At 40.9% G+C, this 22719-nt stretch overlaps 1 protein-coding gene across 1 annotated transcript in view; it reads left to right on the top strand.

Annotated features, from left to right (window-relative positions):
* Positions 1-22719, top strand: part of EXOC4 (exocyst complex component 4) — a 367902-nt gene that overhangs the window by 19081 nt on the left and 326102 nt on the right. Inside the window, exons 3-5 of the mRNA XM_084306374.1 lie at positions 1532-1726; positions 19417-19601; positions 21776-21885. Coding sequence (XP_084162500.1) covers positions 1532-1726; positions 19417-19601; positions 21776-21885 — 490 coding nt within the window. The remainder of the gene's footprint in view (positions 1-1531; positions 1727-19416; positions 19602-21775; positions 21886-22719) is intronic.

Raw genomic sequence — 22719 nt, forward strand, 5'->3', positions numbered from 1 at the left:
CGTTCCTTCCCCTTCTCCCAAAAGTAGAGAGAGTTCATCATCTTTTTTGCAGGGACAGGAGTAGCAATGTCCTGTGAGATTCCTTCACTGACCCAGTTTTGCTCTGTGTTGCATTAGTCCACTGATGCTGGTGTGCTAGGTCAGTGAAACATTTTAAATTAAAGTATTGAACAGGGAGGGATTATGCCTGAAATGAGCTCTCTATGCATTTTAGTTTGCCTTTGCTTGTGCAGCGAGTTAGGACACTCTTAAATGAGCTTTTTTGTTGGCTGAGAGTTTTTCTGTGTTACAAACTGAAATGTCTTCCTGAAAAGAATAATGCTATTGTATTGAAATCTGAGTCTCTTCTAACTCCAGATGGAGGCTGTCCTGTGTAGCTTAATTACCAGATGTTTGTATTTTGCTCTGTGTGTTTGGAATGTGCCCATCTAACTGCTGACTGCCTTGAGATGGACAAGGTAGGAGAACGTGCAACTGAAGTAGGACTTCTGGAGAGCTCTGAAGGCTGATTTTTTTTTAAATAAATTGCAAGGCCTACTTCTCGTAGCCTCTCTTCATGTGTAATTCAGTGAGAGTTCAGCCTGAGAAAAGGTTGGACCCTGAGTATTCAGAACTTCTCACAAAAACAAGGAGTGTGAAAGCAATGTGCGAAGCTGTGTTGTTAATTGCTTCCACGTTTTAATATGTGATTATTGATTTGCATTATGCTATCAAAGTTAGGTGATACTGACCTTACTGGGGGATATTGGGAGAACCTGAAAGCAGGGGATGTAGGCAGGGATATCACCGGAGAGAATGGAGAGGGAAAAACTCCTGATACTTCTTATTAGGCATGGCAATGGGAGAATAGGAAGAGACTTTGCCACTTAGAGCAGCAGCTGACAGGTGATGGCATGAGGCTTCAAAGCAAACTGGATGGCAAACAGCAAGGTGCTTCTCATTGTTAAGTAGTAGAAATGCTGAACTACATCCTAAGAGCTATTTGTTCCATCGAAACTGCATTTTGTAAAACCAAACTTGACACTGCTGAAGGTATTAGAGAAGTGGTTGTACTGTTGGATAATCAGGCTTCAAGAAACGGACGTGTGACTCGGAGAAAGGAGAAGACATGCCAGAAGATTGACTAGACAGATGGAAAATGTTTACAGCAGAAAAATTAGTAGTGGCTTATTTGCTTTCACTGCGAATCAGAGTCTTGCTGTATGCCAAAATACTGAATTGATTTTTGGAAAACCCACAAATCAGTCTTTGGTCGTGGTTAATAGGATTCTGTATTTGTTCATGTTATCAAACTTCCTTTAAATTTTCACTAGTGATGTGAAACTTGTACTAAAAACATTTAACTTTGAAAACAGTTCCCGTTTCTTGTAGCTAAAGGAGTAACCAGTAATTTTAAAGAACTTGCTTTTTGTTATTGTCTTATGATATTGTTGGAATTCCTAATAGAGTAAATGTGGGAAAGGGCTGATTAGTGTTAGAAGCACAAGTTACAGGGGCAGATTTAATTAATCTTTTGACACGTTGCTTGTAGGTGAAGGAGAATCTGTTATCGTGCAAGATGCTGCTGCACTGCAAGAGGGATGAGTTGCGCAAGTTGTGGATTGAAGGGATCGAACACAAACACGTCCTGAACTTGCTGGATGAGATTGAGAACATCAAGCAAGTGCCCCAGAAGCTGGAACAGTGCATGGCCAGCAAGCACTACCTCAACGCAACAGACATGCTGGTAAGATTTGGTACCTTATCCTGGGAAAATACCCACAAGGAACATAACTGGTCAGCTGTCAGATCGTCTACAGGCGGATCTGCCATCTGTGTTTTCTTTATTATTTGTTATTTTTCCCTGCTGAGCTCCTTGTTTTGTCACTTGCTGCTTTCTTGTACTGAAATTTCTGGTTTTGTTTTCATCCTCCTCGACTGGACTTCAAGTCACAGTCTCTGATCGTGTTCGACTATCTCCTCTTTTTGTGCTTTCAGAGCTGTCTGTACCTGTTGACTTCTCTTGATACTGATGCTTTCTATAACCAGCTGTTACTTTACCCACTTGATCTGCACATAAGAGTCCTACTGCTTTTGGAGCCTGATATTTCTCTGTAAGCTTTTTCTCTCAGCTCTTTACTGTAGCTTTCTAAACATTCTTAAGTCTCCTCCTGAACTGATCTGTATGCTAACATGATTGCCACTGGCTGTCCTTTCTTTTACAGTGAATTTCCCAGATGTCTGCCTTTATCATCTCCTTTCTTTACATCTTACCATTTTTTTCAAAACCATTTTTGGTATGTAAGAACTGTCCTGTTTCCCTCCTGTTTCTGGGAGCGCATCTCCCAGAATACACTCACAACTTTGTTCATTACTCAAAGTGTTTTTCACCACTGAGGCGTGGTTCCCTCTTACTATCTTCCTCTAGGTCTTTTATCAGGACTTTTGATCCCTTTTCCTCATATCCAGCTTTTTTTTCACTTGTTTTTCTCCCTTCCTTCAAGTATTTTTCCCTTCATTTCCATCTCTTTTACAAACACACCTTTCCATTCCAGTCTTATGGTGGAGGTAGGAGTTTCGTGAACGTCTGTAATAAATGTCTGTCTTGCTCTTGTTCCTAAGCTTAACAAACATGTTTCTTAACCAGGTCCTTTCTTTCCTGGAGCTGTCTCCTACCAGTAACTAAAAACTTCACAAGGGGAGCGATGCTCAGTCCTGACATTGGGTACTGAGTCCAGTTCTGGCTCCCCAGTACACGGGAGAGAAAGGCTTACTGGAGCAATTACTTCAAAGGGCCGTAAAGATGGTTAAGAGGCAGGAGCATCTCTCCTCTGAGTAGAGGCTGAGAGTGCAGGGACTGCTTAGCCTGGGGAAGAGAAACCTGAGGAAGATCTTATCAATGTTTATAAATATCTGATGGGGGGTTGCAGAGGAAACAGAGCCAGACTTTCCTCGGTGTTGCCCAGAGGCGGGATAGGAGACAATGGGCATGGGCTGAAACACAGGAAATTCTGTCTGAACAAAAGAAAACACTTTTTTTTCTTACTTGCAAGGATGGTTGAACAGTGGAACAGGCTGCCCAGAGAGATGGTGGAGTCTCCACCCATGAAAAACTTTTGAGACCAGAATAGGTGCAGTCCTGAGCACCCTGCAGTAGCTGACCCTGCATGAGGAGTGGGCTTGGATTAGATGAATGGAGGCCCTTGCCAGCCTCAACTATTCTGTGATTCAGAAGTGAGGGCAAAAGGGATATGTCTGTTCATTTTCCCTTTTATTTTTATTTTTTTTTTCGAGAGAACGCCTTTATTAAGTCTTTTCATCGCCCTCTTTTTTATTCTCTTAGTCAACTTTACTGTCTTTTGTATTTCTCACAGCTTCAGTCTTAGCTGTGCCTCTTCACTTTTCTTTTTTCACTAAGCCATTATTCAGGATGAAGAGCTGGAAATCTTAGTGTTGTCGCCTCTTAATCCTAGAGCCCGAACTAGAACTTTAATTTCCTTCTTTCCATTTTCTCTTATTTTACTTTAAATAAGACTTTCTAAAACTCACTCTGTGTCCTTCTGAAGTGTGTTCAACAGTTGGATGTCAGTCTTCTCATCCATTTCTCTGTTGGCACGTGTAAGCCTATCAGGATTTTTGTTATTGCTGTTACATTTTCTTGCCTGATTTCACTTTACTTTTACTGACTTCACTGATCTTCACTTTCCTGTCCTTTTCTGTTGCGCACGTCCTGTTTTCATGACGCATCTGGTGCAGTCATCTTTCTGTACTGTGGTCACAGTCTTCCCTTTTGTCCTTTTCAAAAGCATCTTCCAGGGACATGCTCAATTTTATTCTCCTTTTCTTCAAATTCTCACTTTCCTTCTTTCTCACTTTGCTTCAGATATGAGCTACTGTCATATATCTTTCATACGTTCTGTAAGACATCTGGAATGGGCAATATATCCATTTCTGTTCTGTAATATTGTGTGGAATTTTGTGATACTTTACAAAGCGTACCATAAAATGCATTAAATTCCTCAAAATGGATCAGCAATGGAAGGACTGAGGCAGCATATCTGGGTGCAGTCAGGTTCTGCCAAAAGTTTCATCAGGTTTCTGGGGTAGGAGATTGGAGTGAGGTGTTAGTCTGATAGCTGTAATTATGAGATGAAGAAGGAGATCTGAGTTAAGGGATTCAGTTTAGGGGGGGATGTAGTACTCAATGTTAACATTGGTATTGGTTGAAATGATAGTATGATAGCAGTTCTTGTTTGTTTGTTTTTTTTTCTTTTTACTGATGGAGTTGACTTTAATCAGCATAAAAAGACAGGTTGCTTGTTGTGATTTTAAGCAAAAACTCTTTCCATAGGTAAGTTCCAGAAAAATAATTAAATTTCTATCTGGGATATAAGATAGGAAGTGTAAAAAGAGAAATAACATGATTTAGGAATATACTTAATCTCTTTCATAATCTTAAATATTTCAGAAATGTTTTGAAGTGTGCATTTATGATATGTTATCAGTTTGCAATACATCATGTGCAATTTTTAGGTGGATATATACACACGTACCTGCATACACATAACTCCGTGTGTGTGTGTGCATGTGAGTTTGCCTAAGGCCATGTGATACAGCCAGTATTAGGCCTCCCTAAGTACAAACTTCTTCAGCATGCCACTCTTTTTTCTCCACAATGGAGTATCTGTTCTGGGAAATCAAATAATAATGATGCAAAAAGCTGCTGTTTAGATTTATTTTTTTTTTTTAAAACAAGGAATGCATAGAAAACTGAAGTGAAGATTGAACACACTCTTTCAACTGTTCATTTACCCTTGCAATTTTCATTTGAAGACAAGTGCACCTGTAATAAAGCAATGGTAATCTACCTGCCTTCGGAGCCTTTTCACGTACAGAAATTGCTGTGGGCTCATTGGTTTTTGCCATCTCCTGCTAACAGCACCTCTGCAAGACTGTGGTGCTGTAATCGCTCACTGGCTGCAGGATAATTCCTTTCTCCTTTTTTATGATAGGAATATTTTGTGAAATAATAAACTGTCGGGTGTGCAGAGTGTTTATAGATCTTGGTCCTTTTGTTTCTCTCCTCAAGGTATACAGATGCTCCTGGCTTATAAAAAGCCCAAAGTGATCCGACAATGAGCTTGTATTCCTCACATTGAAATCGGAGCACTGATTAATATTGTTGCCTGTAGCCTTGTGATATGTACAGTCTAAATTAGACCTTTGCAGCCGTTGTGCTGGGTTGATGCAAGCCCACTAATAGCATAATTTCTGCTTGCTGCATCACATTTCTGCAGTCTGCTCTTTGTATTCCACTCACATTAATTGAAGTAATTTTGCCACTGAAGCGTGTTTCAAACCTCTGCATTTAAATTGAAATTTTAATTCCCTTATTGTTTGGAAAAGACGGTTGAAGATGGCTTGTTACAGGTTTCATTATCACTCAAAACTCTCCAGCTGCTGGTTCTAATGTGCAATGACTGAGCAGTGCTGGGAAGAATTATTAATGTAAGAATGGCAGCTTTTCCCAGTAGCATGAACAAAATGCAAAGGTGTTTTGTGACGGCTTACATTTGTATGAAGTTAAAAATTTTAAGTGGCTGCTTTTTTGTTGCTCATTCTCTATCTGTCTAGGGTAGTGCAAATGAACTTCTAAAATCATGTATCCTGTCTGTATAGTAGGCACTCCTGTGAGTAGGGCCAGTAGGGTTTGCTGTTCTGTAATTGCAGATTACGCTCTTTTGAAAGCATCTGGTTCCAACCTCCCTTGAACTGTTAAGCTCTGGAGAAATTAGGATGGTCCAGAGCACACACAACCCCTGTTTGAGACTGAGTAAGTTTCAATTATTTTCAACTTCTGCACGTTTTTTTTGAAGTATGAGTCTGTACGCCTATCTGTAAAGGATCTGTTTTGTGACACACATCATTGCTAGAAGTGAAATCCACTTTAACGTGGCAATGGAGTGCATGTGCACACGTGTATGTGCATTTTCTGTTTAACAAAACATGATCAGGTGCTGAGAAGACTTCTGACACAACAGGAGCTTCATAAGAAGGCGACGTGTGGTCTTGAAGAAGAAGAGCAGAACTGGTGGTAGAGGCAAGTTGGGGCTGGGTTCCAGCTTGGCACTTGGCCTGGAAGCATGAGCTTGGTCGCTGGAAGGCAGGAATCTGAATTACTCAGCTCTGAGGCTGGATGAGAAGACCTACACAGGCTACACGACTCTATAGCCAAGCCAAAACTTGAGGCAGAAGGCACGGCAGGATGGACAGTGGGCACGGCCAGAAGGATTCTTGCTTGATGGAGCAGTTCTAGGTCCAGTTTCCTTCAGTGCTGGGTTCTGTATTGAAGGGCAACGCTTTCTGATGAGGGGCTTTGTAATTAACTCAGGTAGCACAGAGGTCTGTGGTGTTGATCTGGTAGTTCTGGCTCTGCTGTTGACTCATGCAGCGCCCATCGGGAGGAATTAATATTTTCCATTTGTTTAAGTAATCTAAGAGATGAAATGCTAAAAAACATTTGAAGGAAGAAATGTTGTTGAATCAAGTAATTAAAGGTCATATCATAATACAATTAAATGAAAATTGCTCGGGCTACTTTCTTTGCGTTTCCTGGCTTTTAAGTGTCTAGCTTTGCAATTTTAATGAGCTCATATCACTTTGTCAAAGTATATAGAGTTTTTTTTTTTAAAAAAAAAAAACTTAAGTCTGCTAGACCATGAAAAGCTTGCTCTGAACTTGATTTCTTATTGTCAGAGCACAGTTCCTTCGAGGGTGGGATCGTATTAGGTAAAAGATGGTGAAGCTGCAGAAATATATCCACAGGATAAGAGTGAGGATTACTGCCATACCCAGCTGAAAATTGTTATTTTTTTTTATTAAGAGGATGACAAAGCAAAGAAGAGCATCGTGTGGAAAGAAGGAAGTATGAAGCCCACTGACTAGTGTTCATTTCAGTTTAATATCTCACTTAGTTATGTTACAGAGCTCGGAGGTGACGCGGATGTTTTACTCATGAGCACATCCTTTTCCTTTAGTCGAGGCATTTTTGTCCAAAGTAATAAAAAGTTGGAAAGTGAGTAATTTGTTCCTCAAGAAGTAGGCCAGGGAACACTCCAACGACTCCTTTTCTTTCTTGTTTCCCTGTTAACAGACTTCTATTTCAGCTTCCTTCTGCGAGGGAAAGAGTAGAAGGTCTCCTGTTCTTCTTTCTGAAGTGAGTAATCGCATCAAGCTTTGCTCAGAGCTGGCCTCTTTCTTAGTGCAAATTTGCATTGTTGCCAGTTTGTTCAGTTTCCTGAGTGGAGCGAGTGGCCATTATGATTGCTGCATTCAATTAACTTCCCTCCAGCTGTACGGAAGAGGAGATGGGGCTGCAGGTAAATCAGGTTGCTCTCAGTTGCATGCAGAGTTCGCCACTTGCATCCTCACCGTGTGTCGTGCGCAGCTCTGCAGGCTGCTTTGTTAAGATCTGTCGGGTTAATATATGTAATTTTTTTTAGAGTTTATTTGGTGTGACATCTAACCCTTATAGAAGGGTTATTCCAATCAAATCTAACCCTTATAGAAGGGTTATTCCAGTAAAATCTAACCCTCGTATAAGGGTTATTTCAGTCTAAACTAGAGATGCCGACCAGCCCTGATGTCTGCATACCAAAGCATTTTACACAAAATTGGTTATTTTCTTTTTTTCTGCCTGCAGAGCTTTACAACACAACTGGGTCACTCTAGTGTGTGAGAGCAAGGTCAGAACGAGAAGAGATTTTAATACAAAGAAACGCTGTGCAAAAACGATCGTAAAGCTACCGAGGCAGTCAGAAGGGCGAGGTGGCGTAGGGAAAGGAGAAAGATGAGAAGTTAACCATGGGTAAGATACTTGGAGGATGGTGCATGAGGACAAGGAATTTAGCTTGCTGTGGAGAGGGGAGTCAAACAAGGAGCTTAAAACCTTGAACATCTCAGGATCAGAGAAAGGCTGTTGGGGTGTGCACGTACACAAGCACATGTGTGGCCATTTCTTGCCCATCTTGTAGCGGATGTGTCCTTCTTGATAACAATTTCCCCTGCTGTTCGCATTAATCCTCAACAATGGTGTTCGGAGTGATTGACATGTTCCCAGAAAACATTGGGTGTTTGTAACCCGTTGAGGAAAATTTGCTTTTCATTATTTGAATGTGGCTGCTGCCTGTGGCTCTCCGTAGCGTGGGATGAGGAGAGGCTTTCAATTACAGTACGGTGCAGTGAGCTCTCTTCTGAGGCTGTAAGTAGTTTGGAATAATGACATTAAAAACATGCAACTGAGTTCTTGGTATGCATTTTATTTACCGTCTGCCTTTCTTTCAGCTGGAACAATGAAAATCAATAAAAGCAGTCTTTCATTTTGTTTCTGCATTTCTTATTGCAGTGCTGGGATCCAAGCACTGCTGTGGAAGAGCTTTATTTCCACTGAAGTCATTAATTACAAAATGTAAGAGACTTTGGGATTCTATAGAAAGTTTTCTATTACAAAACTTAAATTTTGGCCCTGCTTCAAATTCTTTCATTTGAATTGCAAAAATAGTAATAGCTTTCATTACTTCTTGCCTTGAAGTCTTTCCATAGCTAACGTTGTGTCTTGTCGTTGTAGACTCGATTGATTACAAAGAAGCCTTTCCGAAAACAGAATTGAGAAGATGGCACCTCAAGGGTTGTATCTGATTTTGGATTTGACGTGTGTCAGCTTTTTGTTTAAAGGAACTAATTTGTACTAGCTTGTAATGATTGGCAAACCTTACGATTTCTGTTAACTGTATGGTTGAGGTACAGAAGAGAAAGCAAGCAGCTTTGTTTTTCTTAAGCTGCTGCATGGATGGGATATGTTCTAGTGATTCGAGCACAAACATGGAAGCAGTGAGCTTTTTTCTCTCCTTCCTGCTGATTCATTTTGAATGCTGTACCTTTACTCAGATGACAGAGTTCATTAGCATTAGTTGTTTGCCCCGAAGGAGCATTGTAAAGCTTAAGTAATTAAGTTTGGAAGAGTACTTGTAAGTTCCTTATATGAGAAGCATTGGTGCTATTTATTGCTAGAAGATTTTTCACCTCTATTCTATCTTTTTCTTTTTTTTTCTAATTTGAAAAAAAAACACACACCTTGCTAGGCTATGGTTGAAGACACCAGAAAATGGAAGTTTTCTTTCCCTTTGCAACACCTTATCATTTTTCACTTACTACGCTTATCAATAACTTCATCTCATTCTTTTCATCCTATAATTTCCATTATCCGAGGCAGTCTGTTGCATTAAACTGTTAGTGCCTAATAGTGCTTCATTTGCATTGACACGTGCTTGACCTCGGCCCCTCCGCTCTTAGTTAATGCACCAACAAGCATCGATACGTCTCTGGAGTATTATCCCGTGGCTGTTAGCTCTACTAATAACAACCATTCATTTAAGCTGATGAAAGTTTATTAAATAGCAAACACGCGCCGTAATGGAGGTGGAATAGAGGTGTCGAGCAGTGTTTTGTGGTGAGGTTCAGCCACGCTGCCCTTAATGAAACAGGAGAAGTATTTGTAGTATTATGGTCTACGCTTTGGGGAATGGACGTTTCTGAACGTTAAGCTTCATCTTTCCTGATCACAGATGCAGTGATGAGAAGTTCTTTGCTCAAGGCAATTGTCCCTGCCATGTAATGATGCATCCTTTCTTTGGAGTGATCTCTTAACAGCTGGAGAGTTTTTGTGTTCTCGTTTACGCTGGCTGCCTTTTTACCTCATGAACCTAGGCGTCTTACATACCTTCAGGTTAATATTTCTTTTGCCTTTGATATTGTTGGTAATTTTTATTATTGACGTATTTTATGGAGTTCATTCTGTGAGACATTTACATTCTTATTGCTTTATCTTTGAATATAGCTGATGTTTTTCCAGTAGTCACTGGTCTTTCCATGAATTCTTTTAACTCTGGATTGTGCAAACATAATAGTGAAACACTGCAACAAACACCAACAGAAATTGTTGGAAGACCTAGTGGGTTATGGAACAATATAAAATATAATCTAGATAAATTTGCATTTTTAATGCAACTTTAAAGCCAGTGAATGGTGGGTGAAGAGGAACAATAAATTTAGTTTTCAGTAAAGCGTTTGAAACACTTGGGGTGAATTTAGCCTGGAAGTCTTCCAATGAAGGGAACTGATTTATGGCGGGTGAAGTTGGCATAATGCTACCACGTAACCTTCAAAATGGCATGAAAGATGAAACATCCTCGCGTAGACCCGGAGGAAAACTTATGCTGAACAGCTCGTAAATGAAGATCTATAGACAACGTGCCAGTTTGAGAAGGCAGTGGTTGTATAAGACTACAGTTTAATGTTGCCTCCTGTGACATCTTTATGAATTCTGTAATAAAAACAAGTTAGTAAATTAGTAGGTGAAGAGCTAATTGGAAGGAGTTAAAGATTCCTTTAACAACAGAGCGATGGGACAGGGAGTGTGAAGGATTGGAAATGTCATCTTGAAGACAGCAAGAGATCAATTTGGGGAACTGCAGGTTTGCATTAAAAATAAAAGTCCTGGTGTTTTACTTCAGTGCATTAGGCCCTCATTGTTCTAGGCATCATTCATATAGGCAGAAGACGTTTGGGATGGATGGTCCTGAAAAAAAAACCACATCTCTTAACACTTCTCTTAATTGCCATTAAGGCTGAATGAGGACGTATTAAATCAGACAAAATATGGAAGTGAAAAGTAGAAGGAAGAGCCTTTTCAGATTATTTTTACTGCTTTCACAGCACCTGTAACAGTATCTCCAGTTATCAACAGATCTCTGCCTCAAATTTCTCTCGTTTTTTAAACCAGTTTAAGCTTTTGGCCTCGGCGGTGTCCTGTGGCAATGAGGTATGGAGCTGAGCTGGGCAAGCCTCTTGTAGATGGTATCAAATCTTTGATTTGCTAATTGCAGCGGAGTGCTCAGGAGCTGCTGAGGATTCGAGGCACGGAGCTCTCGCAGGCACCCCGGTGATACGTGCCTCATCTCCAGTGAGTTGTCACTCTAATGGAAGACATCTCGGGCAGTCCTGTGATGCAGATAGAGGTACTTTGACTTTCCTGTTTCGGGGAAGTCATTTAACCATACCACTGTTGAGATTGCTCGGGTTTTGTGTTAAAGTCCAAGTGAGCAGTTGGATAATCCTCTCGTGGTTTTTAGGCAGCCTGTTCCTTGAGCACTGCTGCTGGTTTCAGCACTTTATTACTAGAAAGACATTGATGAATTACAGCAAGTAGAGGAGGAAGTAGAATGATTGATGGGTGACAGGACTGGGGAAAAATTGAAAGAATTAAATTTATGTAGGTGGACTAAAGGACAGCAAGCGAGGGATGTAATTCTATAAATATTTTAAGTTTGTAAAGGAAAGTAGTAAGTTAGCTTGGGTCACCACCATTTGCATAAACACTTCAGAAAAGCAAAGGATGATTGCACTTTGTACTAACGTGTTTGTAACAGGTTTGCTTTAATGCTTTCATAGGCACAGTAGTCTTACGAGCAAAAGATAGAAAGGCAAAGTTTGCAAAATATAATTAAGGCAATACTAGAGCCACGGGGAAATGGCTTTGCCATGTAATTGACCTCCTCCCAGCTTGTATCCGATAATATACAGAGACATTTTTTTTCTTTAAAGGAAACAAGACCAGATGGGATGGTTGGTTCAGAATTGTGTACTTCAGCTTACTGGAACTTTATTCTGTGGAATACACTTCTGCTTTGTTAAGGCATTAAAGAAGTGTTGTTCCTCTGCCCTCACGGATACTTTTTTACTGTTTGGTGTTGTGTTGCACGTTGGCTGCTTGCTGCCTCTTGTGGATGTGATTGCATTTTAGTTGTATTAGATGAACATACAGGTGAGAATTTGGATAAAAGGTCCTACAATTTAGAGAAAACAAACCTCGTAAAGAAAAAATAGCCCTCTTAACCCATTTTATGTCTGTATTTATCCCTTTCTTCCCCCACTGAAGGAGCTTACAGTGAGTTAGGACTAGCTGTTTTCTTGCAACCTGAGCGTTGTATTTCATGTGTAGCTCAGAAGCCATCAATTTTCTCCCCCTTTCTTCATCAGTGGTCAGCAAATCCTTTCACCTCAAGAAGGGAATTGACCTCAGCCATTTCCAAAATACTGCTGAAGGGGTTGCTTTCTCTATTTCTCCATCTCTTATAGTTCTTCTTATGCTTTTAGCTTGTTAATTCTTCTGAGATTCCTTAAAGGTGAGTAAAATTGCTAGCAATTTCTTCCATCATCTTAATATCCAATGTGTTAATCAACAGTCGCTACTGTTCATCATGAGGATTTTACAGCTGTTCATTAATCCTCACATCCTGTGTGCCTTTTCCCCTTTTCCTGAAGGGGAAAGAGGCAGTGACAGTCAGGAACAGCTCTGATCTGTGCATTTTAATATTTTCCATGTTTGTTTGTTTGTTTGTTTTCTTATCTAAAGGCTCCCTGCTTTGGGACTGGGTGCTCCTGTAATTCCAGGGACATCTTAGCTTGATGATGCTGCCTCATCCTGATACCACACTTCCTGCTGCCCACTGACCTGTGGCAACTTGATAGCAAACAATTGCCAATCCTTGGATTTCTTAAATGCAGCTTGGATGCAGGTTTTTCATATGTTCCAATATTTGGATGTGCCATCCTTAAGGACAGCAACTTATTAGCTTCATCCTAATTCACCTTGCTACCAAAATACGGAGCAAGTTTATGGATGAAATACAGTTTACTTGATAAGGCTTACGTCAAGCTTCTAATTAAAAACTATAAATGCAATTTTAGAGTAGGCTTAATCAGTTACTCATTATATGTTTCCAGCACTGGAGGTACAAAATACTCAACAGGCTCCTGCTTTCTGGATGTCAGAACCTTTCCTCCATCATCCCTGGAAAAGAGGAGTTTTGCAGGCAAAACAGGCTCAATTTGGGGAACTCTTGGTTAATTTATTGCCAGTTAACACAAACTCGTGATTGCTGATTTGGATATTTGAGGTAGGTACAGAAGAAGAGGGGACAATCAGAAAAAGCCATTTAAATAAACACATTTCTTTGCTATTCTCCAGGTAAATGTTCAGTAGAGCACCTTTACTCCCTTCCATTCTCTCAACTTATTTTCTCCCTGGCGCGTGCTCAGTCTGTCCCAATTCTTCCAGTGAGGCAATGGGTGGCACAGAAACCTGGTGTCACCCATAAGGGCTTCTCTCTCTGAACTTTTCCCTTGTAGATTTTTTCTTTCTGCTACTTTGCTTCTTACTGGTTTCCTCTGCAGCACTTGAGCTCTTCAGGTTTTCCTCTACTCTTGTTTTCCTGAGGATGCCTGCTCTGATGTGGGTCGCCCCCCATGCCACAGATCCTCAGAGCAGTCCCTGCTTTGCCATGGTGTGCCTCCTCCAGGAACGTGTCTCCAGCTGCTAGCAGTTGCTCCAACCTATTTAAGAAACAGCAGCAGAGCCACGTGCTACCCCAAACCATAATGAACCTCTGCAAAATTCCCTGGGTCAGTTCCTTTAGACATGCACGCTTAGGGTTAGAAAGTTGGGGGATCATTTCTCCGTGTGCTTCTCAGTTTATTGTGTTAAATTCTTTGAACAGAGACCATCATTCTTAGGTCCTTTACCTTCTTGCTCAGTGTAAAATCCCAGCAGATGAGCGTGAGTACCTTGCTGTTTCTTAGACTATGGCAAACGTCCCAGGTTAGGTCCTTATCTCACGCCAGTCAGGTGTAATTGAATTCACTGAACTGCTTGCTTAGATCTGGCTCTACACGTTTCAACTGTTTTTTAGTCGTTTTCCTTCCCTGTACCTTTTCAAAAGCAAGTTCCTTGTAAAAGCAGTAGATCAATTCTCCCTCTTTTAAATGTCAGTTTTGTCTTTATTCATCCGGCGAGGCAGGCTGCTGCTATTTGTTTGCTGTTTTATTCAGAGGGTTCAGCTTTTTCCCATTTGTCATACTGTGTTTGTGTATGACTTGACTTTTTTTTTCTCCTTCAAATTGTGACCTACCACATTGTTTTCTTTTAACCTTTCTCAGTTGGTTGTTCGTATTTTTGCATCTGGCATCTGAACTGAGAGCAGGCTGGTGTCCCGGATGGAAAGATTTCAGGTTCCTGGTTTGTACAACCATTATTCTGCTTTGCCACCATGAAGAAGAACCTACCTGAGGGCTTTCATTTCATATCTGCTTCCAAGATTGTGGAGGCCTAGAAGTAAAACAAATAAACTCTTTTCGCCCCGTTTTACCATACTTTCTGGAAAACTAAAATACTGCTGAGAAACCTCTTAAGGGATCATGCAGTTTTAACTGGGAGCATATTTCCTAACTTTGGCCAAAGTTACCCAGGCTTTTAACAAATATCTTGCTGGTACTTAGGTTATATGTTGTAAAATGCTAAATCAAAACCCTCCAAATTGGATGTTATGATAGGCAAATGTTTAACTACATCTTCTTTTTAAGGCAATTAAACTCTGCTATAAACTGATTGTGACCTTTAAACAAGCTGCGTAATGGTTCTGGTGCCGTAGTTATTTTCTGTAAACTTACAATTTTTAGCTCATACAGATCAGAGCTCTTTTTTCAGGTTTGTTTCATTGATCCTTATTTTCTTAAGGGTCACTGTACATACTGTACTTCAGAAATGAGTAGATTTTAACATCAGAGATGAATATCAGATTATCTAACCCAAATTCTATTGTAGTGCAGGCTGATTTTTTTTTTTTCTTCTTTCACCAAATACAGTAATTTTGTGTTTAGGTATGGCTGTCTATGAGAGAACCAGACTTCTTTCAGAGGTTAAAAAAAAAATAAATTAGAAAAAGGTGGTGGTGGGGCTTACCTCCCATTTCTTTTGGTACCATTTGCTTGTGGCAAATCAGCTTTTCAAAGAAGAATATCAGGATATTTGTCTGTTGATTCACCTGCCAGGTGTTCTCTCTTGCTGTAGCTCCTCTCGATACCCCTAGCAGTGCCAAAAGAAAAATGTTGAGTTCTGCACCTAAAATCGTCTTTTTGCACAGGTAGTGCATAGACTACAGGCTGCGGTCTGATTTTTTTGGGTGTAATGTAAGTGGTACAAATAATTAAAGTGAACAGCTCCTGTCTGTGTCTGAGGACTCCAGATAACTGTAATGAATGAGTAGAAAAAAATCATACAACTTAAATACATATATTTAAGCTTCCTATTAGAGAAGGAGGGAGCCAGTTGCCTTTTAAAATGTAAAAAGCTACTTTTATGTTTGGGAATGGGGCTAGCAGTATAAAAGCATTCAACCCAACACTTGGATTTCTTTCTAGAGTGCACCTTTTTATTGATCTTTATAAGTAATCAGAGGAGCAGCATCTGCACTAAAAGAAAAAAATCCAGAATTAAGAGTTTTTCACCAAAGTCAAGGTTCTCTTTAACTGGGACTGCTAACTTGAGAAAGAGACGTGCTTCTTGTGGACTAGTTGCACTCCGACCTGCTGTGTGCAGGCTGTCTCCTGCTCACCCATCTCCTCCTCCACACTGCAGTTTGAAATGAGGAAAGGTAAAGAACAACTGGTGGAAATGATGTGCCCAAGCTGAGTGATGAGTTGGTGATATAACAGGAAACAAAACTGTGACGTTCAAAGGTATTTTATCATACATTTGGATTTCTTGCATAATACATGTGGTGGTGTGATACCAGCCGAGTGGGGGCATAAAACTCAGGTCTTGATTTAAGCCTTGCTAATGACACACACGTTGGTCTGGTCCCTGTCAAGGAGTTTAATTAAAACCACTGCATTTCTAGTCTTGCTGTCAGGGATGATGTGGGTCATCCTCGAGGCATTGGCTGTGCTCTCAGCTGGCACACCGTGGTGGCTTTCCAAGTCCCTTTGTAACCTCACTGCTTCTCCAGATGGCTGTCTGTCTTGTTAACATGCCCTAGGCGTGTTTTCTTCCAAAGAAAACTGATTGTAAATGACTTCGGTTTGTATTTCCAGGTAGTCAACAGAGCCCCTGCTCTTCCTGCTCATTCAGTGCTTCCCCTTCACTTCCATCCATCTCCGTAACTCTTCATCTCCCCGCTTCTAGAGAAGAAAGCCTTCTTGGTTCAGAGCACATCAGATGCAGTTCTTTGCTGAAAATGAGTTGTGAGAAGTCATCTCTTGCAGGATAGGAGGGTGAAACAGGTTTGCCAGTGTGGTGGTTTGTTTTTTTTTGTTTGCAACAGCTGCATTTTCACATCTGCCTGCAGTGGTTTTTAAGTTTTGGGTGTTCTTTGTAGGCACCTTTTACATCGTTTTAGTTGCATATGGTCCTGCTCTGGTAGATTATCCAGCATACAAATTAGCAAAGCGTTCTCATCTTGTATTCTTGTATTCAGGGATATAATCTAGGGTGGTGGTCTATAGCTTGCTTTTTGCCAGGATTTATGTAATCTTTAAGCAGGTAAAACTAAACAAGATATATTTTTTAATGTAACATCTGTTCTAGCTGTAACCTAAACCAGTTGGAGGCCTTGCTTTGGCTTCTGTGAGTTTGGATTGAGCCTGTAGCTACTTTCCATACCCAAATTGTACTGAACATAAAAAAAGCTTTTGTCTTGAGCTCTGTCTTGATAATTGGTGGTAAAAGGAAATGAAGTATTAGAAAAGAAACCAGCATTTATGTGAGCCTTGCCTGGAGTGGGGCTACAATAAGTAATGTTGAAACTTGCCTGTGTTACTTCCCAGTGTGGGTCAACCATTGGGAAAGGGGCATTTATCAGGGACATAACTTCCATCTTGCCTCACCCCAAATGCGGAGTGTCAGAAAGGACATGAAAACAAACAAACAAAAAAAGTCCAACAGCAAACCCTGCAAAAAAACAAACCTGCTTTTTCCAGGAGAAGCAAGTTCGGTAACAACGAACGTGGAGGTTTGTTTAAGTGCACTAAATGATTGACTGTTCTGTTTGTTCCTCAGGAGGCATATTTGGGAGCTGCATGTTGGTTTTAATGATTAGTTTTGAGAGTAACTTCTTGTAACTGGGAAGGTAAAAATAGAGCCGAATGTTTTGAGGGGAAAGCTTTAAATTTTGCTGCGTGTGTTTTTGACAATACTTTTACTGGATGTCTGGGAACCTTTTTAATGCTATTTCCCTCTGTGCTTTCAGTTCTTTCCTCGCTGCATTTTCATCTCAGCTTCTCAGTTTGACAAATGTTGTTCCTGATTTTGCTCCTGCTTTGGTGAAATTGCTGACAGCTTTCAGGACAGCGCTGAGTGCCTGCGACTTCCCTGAAGTGACTGGGGCTTAAAGCACCTTTGGGATTGGGAAATTTGGGATACGTTCCCACCTGCCAAAGGAAGGAGATAAAATTAGCACTTGGGTTTACTTCTACTGAAGGTTTCCAAGCTGTGTCTGCACTTTTTGTTGACCCTTCTGTCTTTGTATGTCAAGCTCTTTGGGGAGAAGTGAATTTGTTTTTTTTTTTTTTTTTTTTGCTTCATCTGTGGTAGAGTTTTGTGGCCAAATGTAAATAACTGTTCAAAAATAGATTCTGAGAAGAACAAGGATGGGTAGTCCTTTGGGTGAAGTGATGGGAACCCTGTTCATGCTGCTGAAGTTGTAGGGTAGGTGGCCTTAGGAGGCGTCCTCTGTTCAACAGGCAAATTCCTTCTTGAGGCTAGGAGTACGATGAGAAGATGTGAGCTTTCAGGAGGCCTTTAACAAAATCACAGCAAACTTCACCCCTGTGGGCTGCCAAAATGCCAGCATTTGGTTACTCCGTGACTTCTGCTGAGTGATGTCGCATCACCTGGACATCCCCTGCAGCAGGGCAGGGCACCACTGGTACCACAGGCTCTGTCCTAAGGCTGGCAGCAGAAGCACACACTCATCATCCATGCCGAGAAGGGGATTTCATAATTACAGACTTGGTAACATTTTTCAGGAGGAAAGAAAAAGTGCAGGTTCCTCTTAGGAACCGCTCCTAATTTCAAAAGCCTGAGTGCCCCAAAGCTATTTCAGGGTCATTCCTGACTCGCAGGCAAGCAAAGTAATACTGCGTTGATGTATGTTCTTTTGGTATAGTTAATATTTACTGGTATTAAGGGACCAGACCTTAGCTTGGCTGTCTGCTTGCTGTATCTCCTTGCTTTTCATTTTTAATGTTGAGCTGACAGGTTCGCTATAAACTTAAATCCTGAAGTGCAAGCAAATGTCTTCTTTCACCAATAACAGCTTAAATTATTAGGGAATTATTCTTTTCTTTTCTTTTTTAATTCAAAATCTCTGCTCTTCTCTGTGTGTCAGAGGCGATGCACACCTGAACAAGCTTTGCTAGTGCTGATATTCCTGGTTCCTTACAACATCGGCCCTGAGGTTTGGGATGCTGCAGAGGGATGTTGCATCTTCTTAAGTAACTGCGGAAGAGCTCCGTTAAATATTTAGAAGAACAAATAAACTGGGAGAGATGCGAATTGAGAACGTTGCTTTAATGCACTCACTTGCCACTCCTGGTGCCTTTTGTCCGTGTTTGTTCCTAGGATACAAATGAAGAAGAGCCAGGTTTCTTGTTCTTGTGCATCCCGACTGTCAGCAGAGGAGTTTTACTCGTGGCCTGTGTGCATCCTCACCCCTGGCAGTGCCCAAGGCCGGGCTGGATGGGGCTTTGAGCAACCTGGTCTTTTAAAAGCTGTCCCTGGCCATGGCAGGGATTGGAACTGGGTGGGCTTTATGGTCCCTTCCAACCCAAACCGTTCTGTGATTCTGTCATTCCTGTCTGGTAGCCTGTTCCTCGTGTAAAATTATTTTCCTTGGTTTGAGACTTGCTAAACAAGCATTTAAACTACCACAAAAAACCCACCTGAACTCCTTAGAGTTGAAAAGTACCTTTGAACTAGCAATAGTTTTCATTAACAGGTTGGCTATCTCTACTTACATGGTGTAGTTAAGTGACTTGGTACTTACGTGGGCTAGAAGCTGAGGCTTCCTAAGTTTTTTTTAGCCATGCCATTACTTTAGGTAAATAAAAGTTAAACCTTTTTGTCCCCATCTATAGAAATGGGAATAGTATTTTGTTGATGTTTCTGTAATGAAAAGAATAATCAAATGTCATTGTCAATGTCTTCTCTGAATGCTTTTCCACTTGATAATCTTCTTAGTTTGTTACCTTGTGCTTCGGTTTTATTTACCAAACATAGGTTTGGTAAATAAAAGTTTCCAAACCTATGGTTCAACATATTTGAAGAATGCTCGTTAGATTTCAGTTGTTTGGTTACTGACCCTTTTTTATGTGTTGAATTTCCTTTTAGGAGGAGAAGTAAAGAAATCCAACTTAAGCTTTTGCTCCTTCAGAAGAGTTTGTAGATAGAATTGTCCTGGTATTCAGACACTCCCCTAAGCAAGGGGAAAAGTCTGGAGAGGTGAACGAAGTGACCTTTAAAAGTGCTGTATGTTTTCCTTCCAGGTGTCAGCAGTGGACTCCTTGGAGGGTCCCCTTCTTCAGGTGGAGGGCTTGAGCGATCTGAGGCTGGAGCTCCACAGCAAGAAGATGAACATGCACCTAGTCCTGATCGATGAGTTACACCGTCACCTTTACATCAAGTCAACCAACAGGGTGGGACAGCGCAACAAGGAGAAGGGGAGAATCAGGTTGGTTTGGCGTGATGCTAACTCAGGGCAAGAGGTCTGGCAGGGAAGAGGACGACCTTCTCCCTGTCACAAGCAGAAACTTTCTTGGGAAGAGCGACATCAATTGAAACTTTCATTTTTGGAAAGTTTTCTTGTGCTTATGGCTGTGAAGAGCATAAAACCCCTAAATATTTTGATGCACTTTTGAACCTGAAAGCAGTCTGTTCTCCTTCTTTTGCTTAGTGATTCTGTTGTTTTTTTTTTGCTGCTTCCTACAGAATTATGATGAGGTCAGTTCTCCAGCATTCTTTCCCTTCTCTGAGGCATATACCTTACCCACAAATGCCATGATCGTGAGGCCCAGGTCAGGCAAAGGGAAGATCACAGGGGAGAACTGTTCATCTTTTCTAGCAAACTGCCAGGGTTTAGAAAACTTCCAGATAACCATAAGGTTACTAGCCGGAGGCACAATATTGAAGTGCCTGGGCAGTGTCTCGCCTCTGTAGCATTTCAAAGGTGTTTTAAAGATGTTGAAGTTCTGTACCTGGTTGGTACTTCTGATCAGTGGATTGGGCTCAAGTATAGGCACCTGGCTATTTTTTTTTGCTCCTAGTTTTGTGAATTCTAACTTTGATGGCAATAGAGTTTTTGGGAGGGAAGAAAGACGCTGTCTGGAAGTGAGAAAGCGTTGGGAAGTGACTTTCGTAGAGCAGGAGAGAGAATACATAGTGGTGGGGAGCAAAAGCGGAGTCAGCATATGATAAAGATGCAGGGAAGAGATAAATGAGCATTTTGTTATGAGAAAGAAAGAATAAAAACATGGTTACCAAATATAAGAGGAGAGATAGTAAGTTTCATTAAATGAATTTATGAAATAAAGGATTGTTTGAAGTTGAAGTTTCCGGGAGAGAGAGTTGTTAGCAAGTCCTCAGTCTCTTCCTTACTCATCTCATTAATTAAAAACAGACAAAAAAGCTTTGGTGTTCCCAGCCTATGCAACTACTAATTAACTGCAGTTTTGTACGACTGCTACAGGGACCCCTTATCTTTTTCATGCTTTGTCTTTTTCCCCATTCCCTGTTATGCATCATTGATACGATATTAATATGAACACTTGGATCAAGGACTATCTTGTTGCTTCATTTTAGTGTGCTGCCATGGACTGGCTGTCAACCAGGACGCAATTATGTTGATAGTTATTTGTTGTGGTGGTTTTAAGTGTCTCAGATCTAACAACGCTGAGCTGGAATGCACAGCTAATCCATTTAAGCGTAGTATTGGAGCTGTGGAGAGAGTGGAGGTGGTTCTCAGGCAGGGTAGTAAGTTTAGCCCCTGTCTTTGCAGGTTTCTGTAAGTATTCTGATCTCTTAGGGAACATATGAAACTTGTTATAGGTGCCTTCTCTGCTTCAAATGATTTCTTGCTTTTGTTCTCCTGCCACATCCAGCTTTATGCCTTTCATTATGCATGCAGCTGAGGCAGCACGACACATTCTTGGCAAATACTCTGTGAATTTATTATGGAAATGACGAAGTCTTTCTGCTTTCAGAGGAAGAAGGTTCCTTTGGAGAGGGGTGCATGTAGGTGTGCACGGAACAGGAATTTGAAGGGGAGGAGAAAGAGTGGAGGTTTCTAGGGGGTGCTAGGAAAGCTGGAAGGAATAAGGAGTTGACTTGGGAAATGGGAGCATCTCTTCGCCTTATGTGGTTTTCTAGGAAGATCTTAAAAATAATTCCATGTCCAGTTATTATCATGCTAGCAGGAGTTAGTTGTGCTGGAAGTGAATGTGTTAGAAACTGGACCAAGGTATGGCAAGCTCCAGTGGGCGTCTGCCCTGATAGCGTTGCTGCCAGCAGTCAGACATGTCTGCAGTGCAGTTAAAATCAAAGCAGTATCCCAAATTTTGGGATAGACACCAAATACCAGATACCAAATTTTGTCTTTGATACAAGTTTTCCCTTATCATTGCTTTTTGGCTTTTCCCTTGTTCAATCAAATGTATGTATGCATGCCCACTTGTATCCTTCTACGGACACGTGCTTTAATTTAGGTTTTGTAAACATCTTGTGTCAGAACTTTTATGTATATCTCTGCTGCTTTTGCTTACACAATTAAGAAAGAAATATGCTATTTGCCAAGAACTAAGACTGTAAATGACAGTAAACTGTTTGCTTTAATTCTCTCCCCTCATCCAGTTCACTTGTGAAAGATGCCTCTTCTGTACCTCTTATGGACGTTACCAACTTGTCTACGCCTCGCAAGTTCCTTGAAACTTCCCAGTTCAGCACTCCTGGGAGCTCCAGCAGTGAGTATTTGTCAGGTGCATTCCTAAGAGGATTATTTTGTAGCTCTGTGATTCTTCAGCTGATTTTGCAAGAGTAGTAGGGATATTATCCCCTCTTGAGTGGGTACTGGTGGGGGTCTTGAGACAAAAAGATATGAAGTGATTTGCAAAATACTAGGAAATGAGTGAGTTGTACATCTGGGGGCAGAATTTGGTCATATCTACAGTTTTCTCTTGGCAAGTCATCCTTCCTCATCAGCTGTAATTAATTACACTGTTTTCTCTGCCTGTCCTGATGTTGATCATGTTCTTGGTATCCTGGGCAGAAGATTTGCAGTCAGTTGAGTTTCCATAGAGGTCATCTCTACGTTTGTTTAATGTAGGCAGGCAGGTGTACAAAGATGTCACAGAAATATTCTTCTGTGGTGGAGCCAAAAGGTCAAAGCTTTTCCTCTTCGTAGCTTTGAGTGAAAGTCTACATAGGCACAAGATTAATCTGGTGGTCATCTTTGTATACCTGTTACTGCAACAGATACTAACCAAAATATTCCGTTTTATTGGTGCTTTTGTATGGAGCTTTGAAAGTACTGCACAGATGGGAAATTAATCCTTGTATTGTTTCAGTGGATTAATAAGTGGGGTTGTCCTTGTTTAACAAAGGAATAAAATGAAGAATGGAGAAGTGACCTAAATCTCTCCTGCCCACACCCCTTTCAGTCTTCCTCAAGTGAAGAGTCTCTCTTCTCGTCTTTTAACTCTTTTGTCCTTCTTTTTGTTGTCTTGATTCTGTTTTTTCTTGACATGCTTGCCTCCTAGCTGTTGTTTGATTTTTTTTTCTTTTTCTCATGTTTCTTG

Source organism: Netta rufina, assembly GCF_964035555.1.
Source record: "Netta rufina genome assembly, chromosome: 1".
Lineage (NCBI taxonomy): Eukaryota > Metazoa > Chordata > Aves > Anseriformes > Anatidae > Netta > Netta rufina.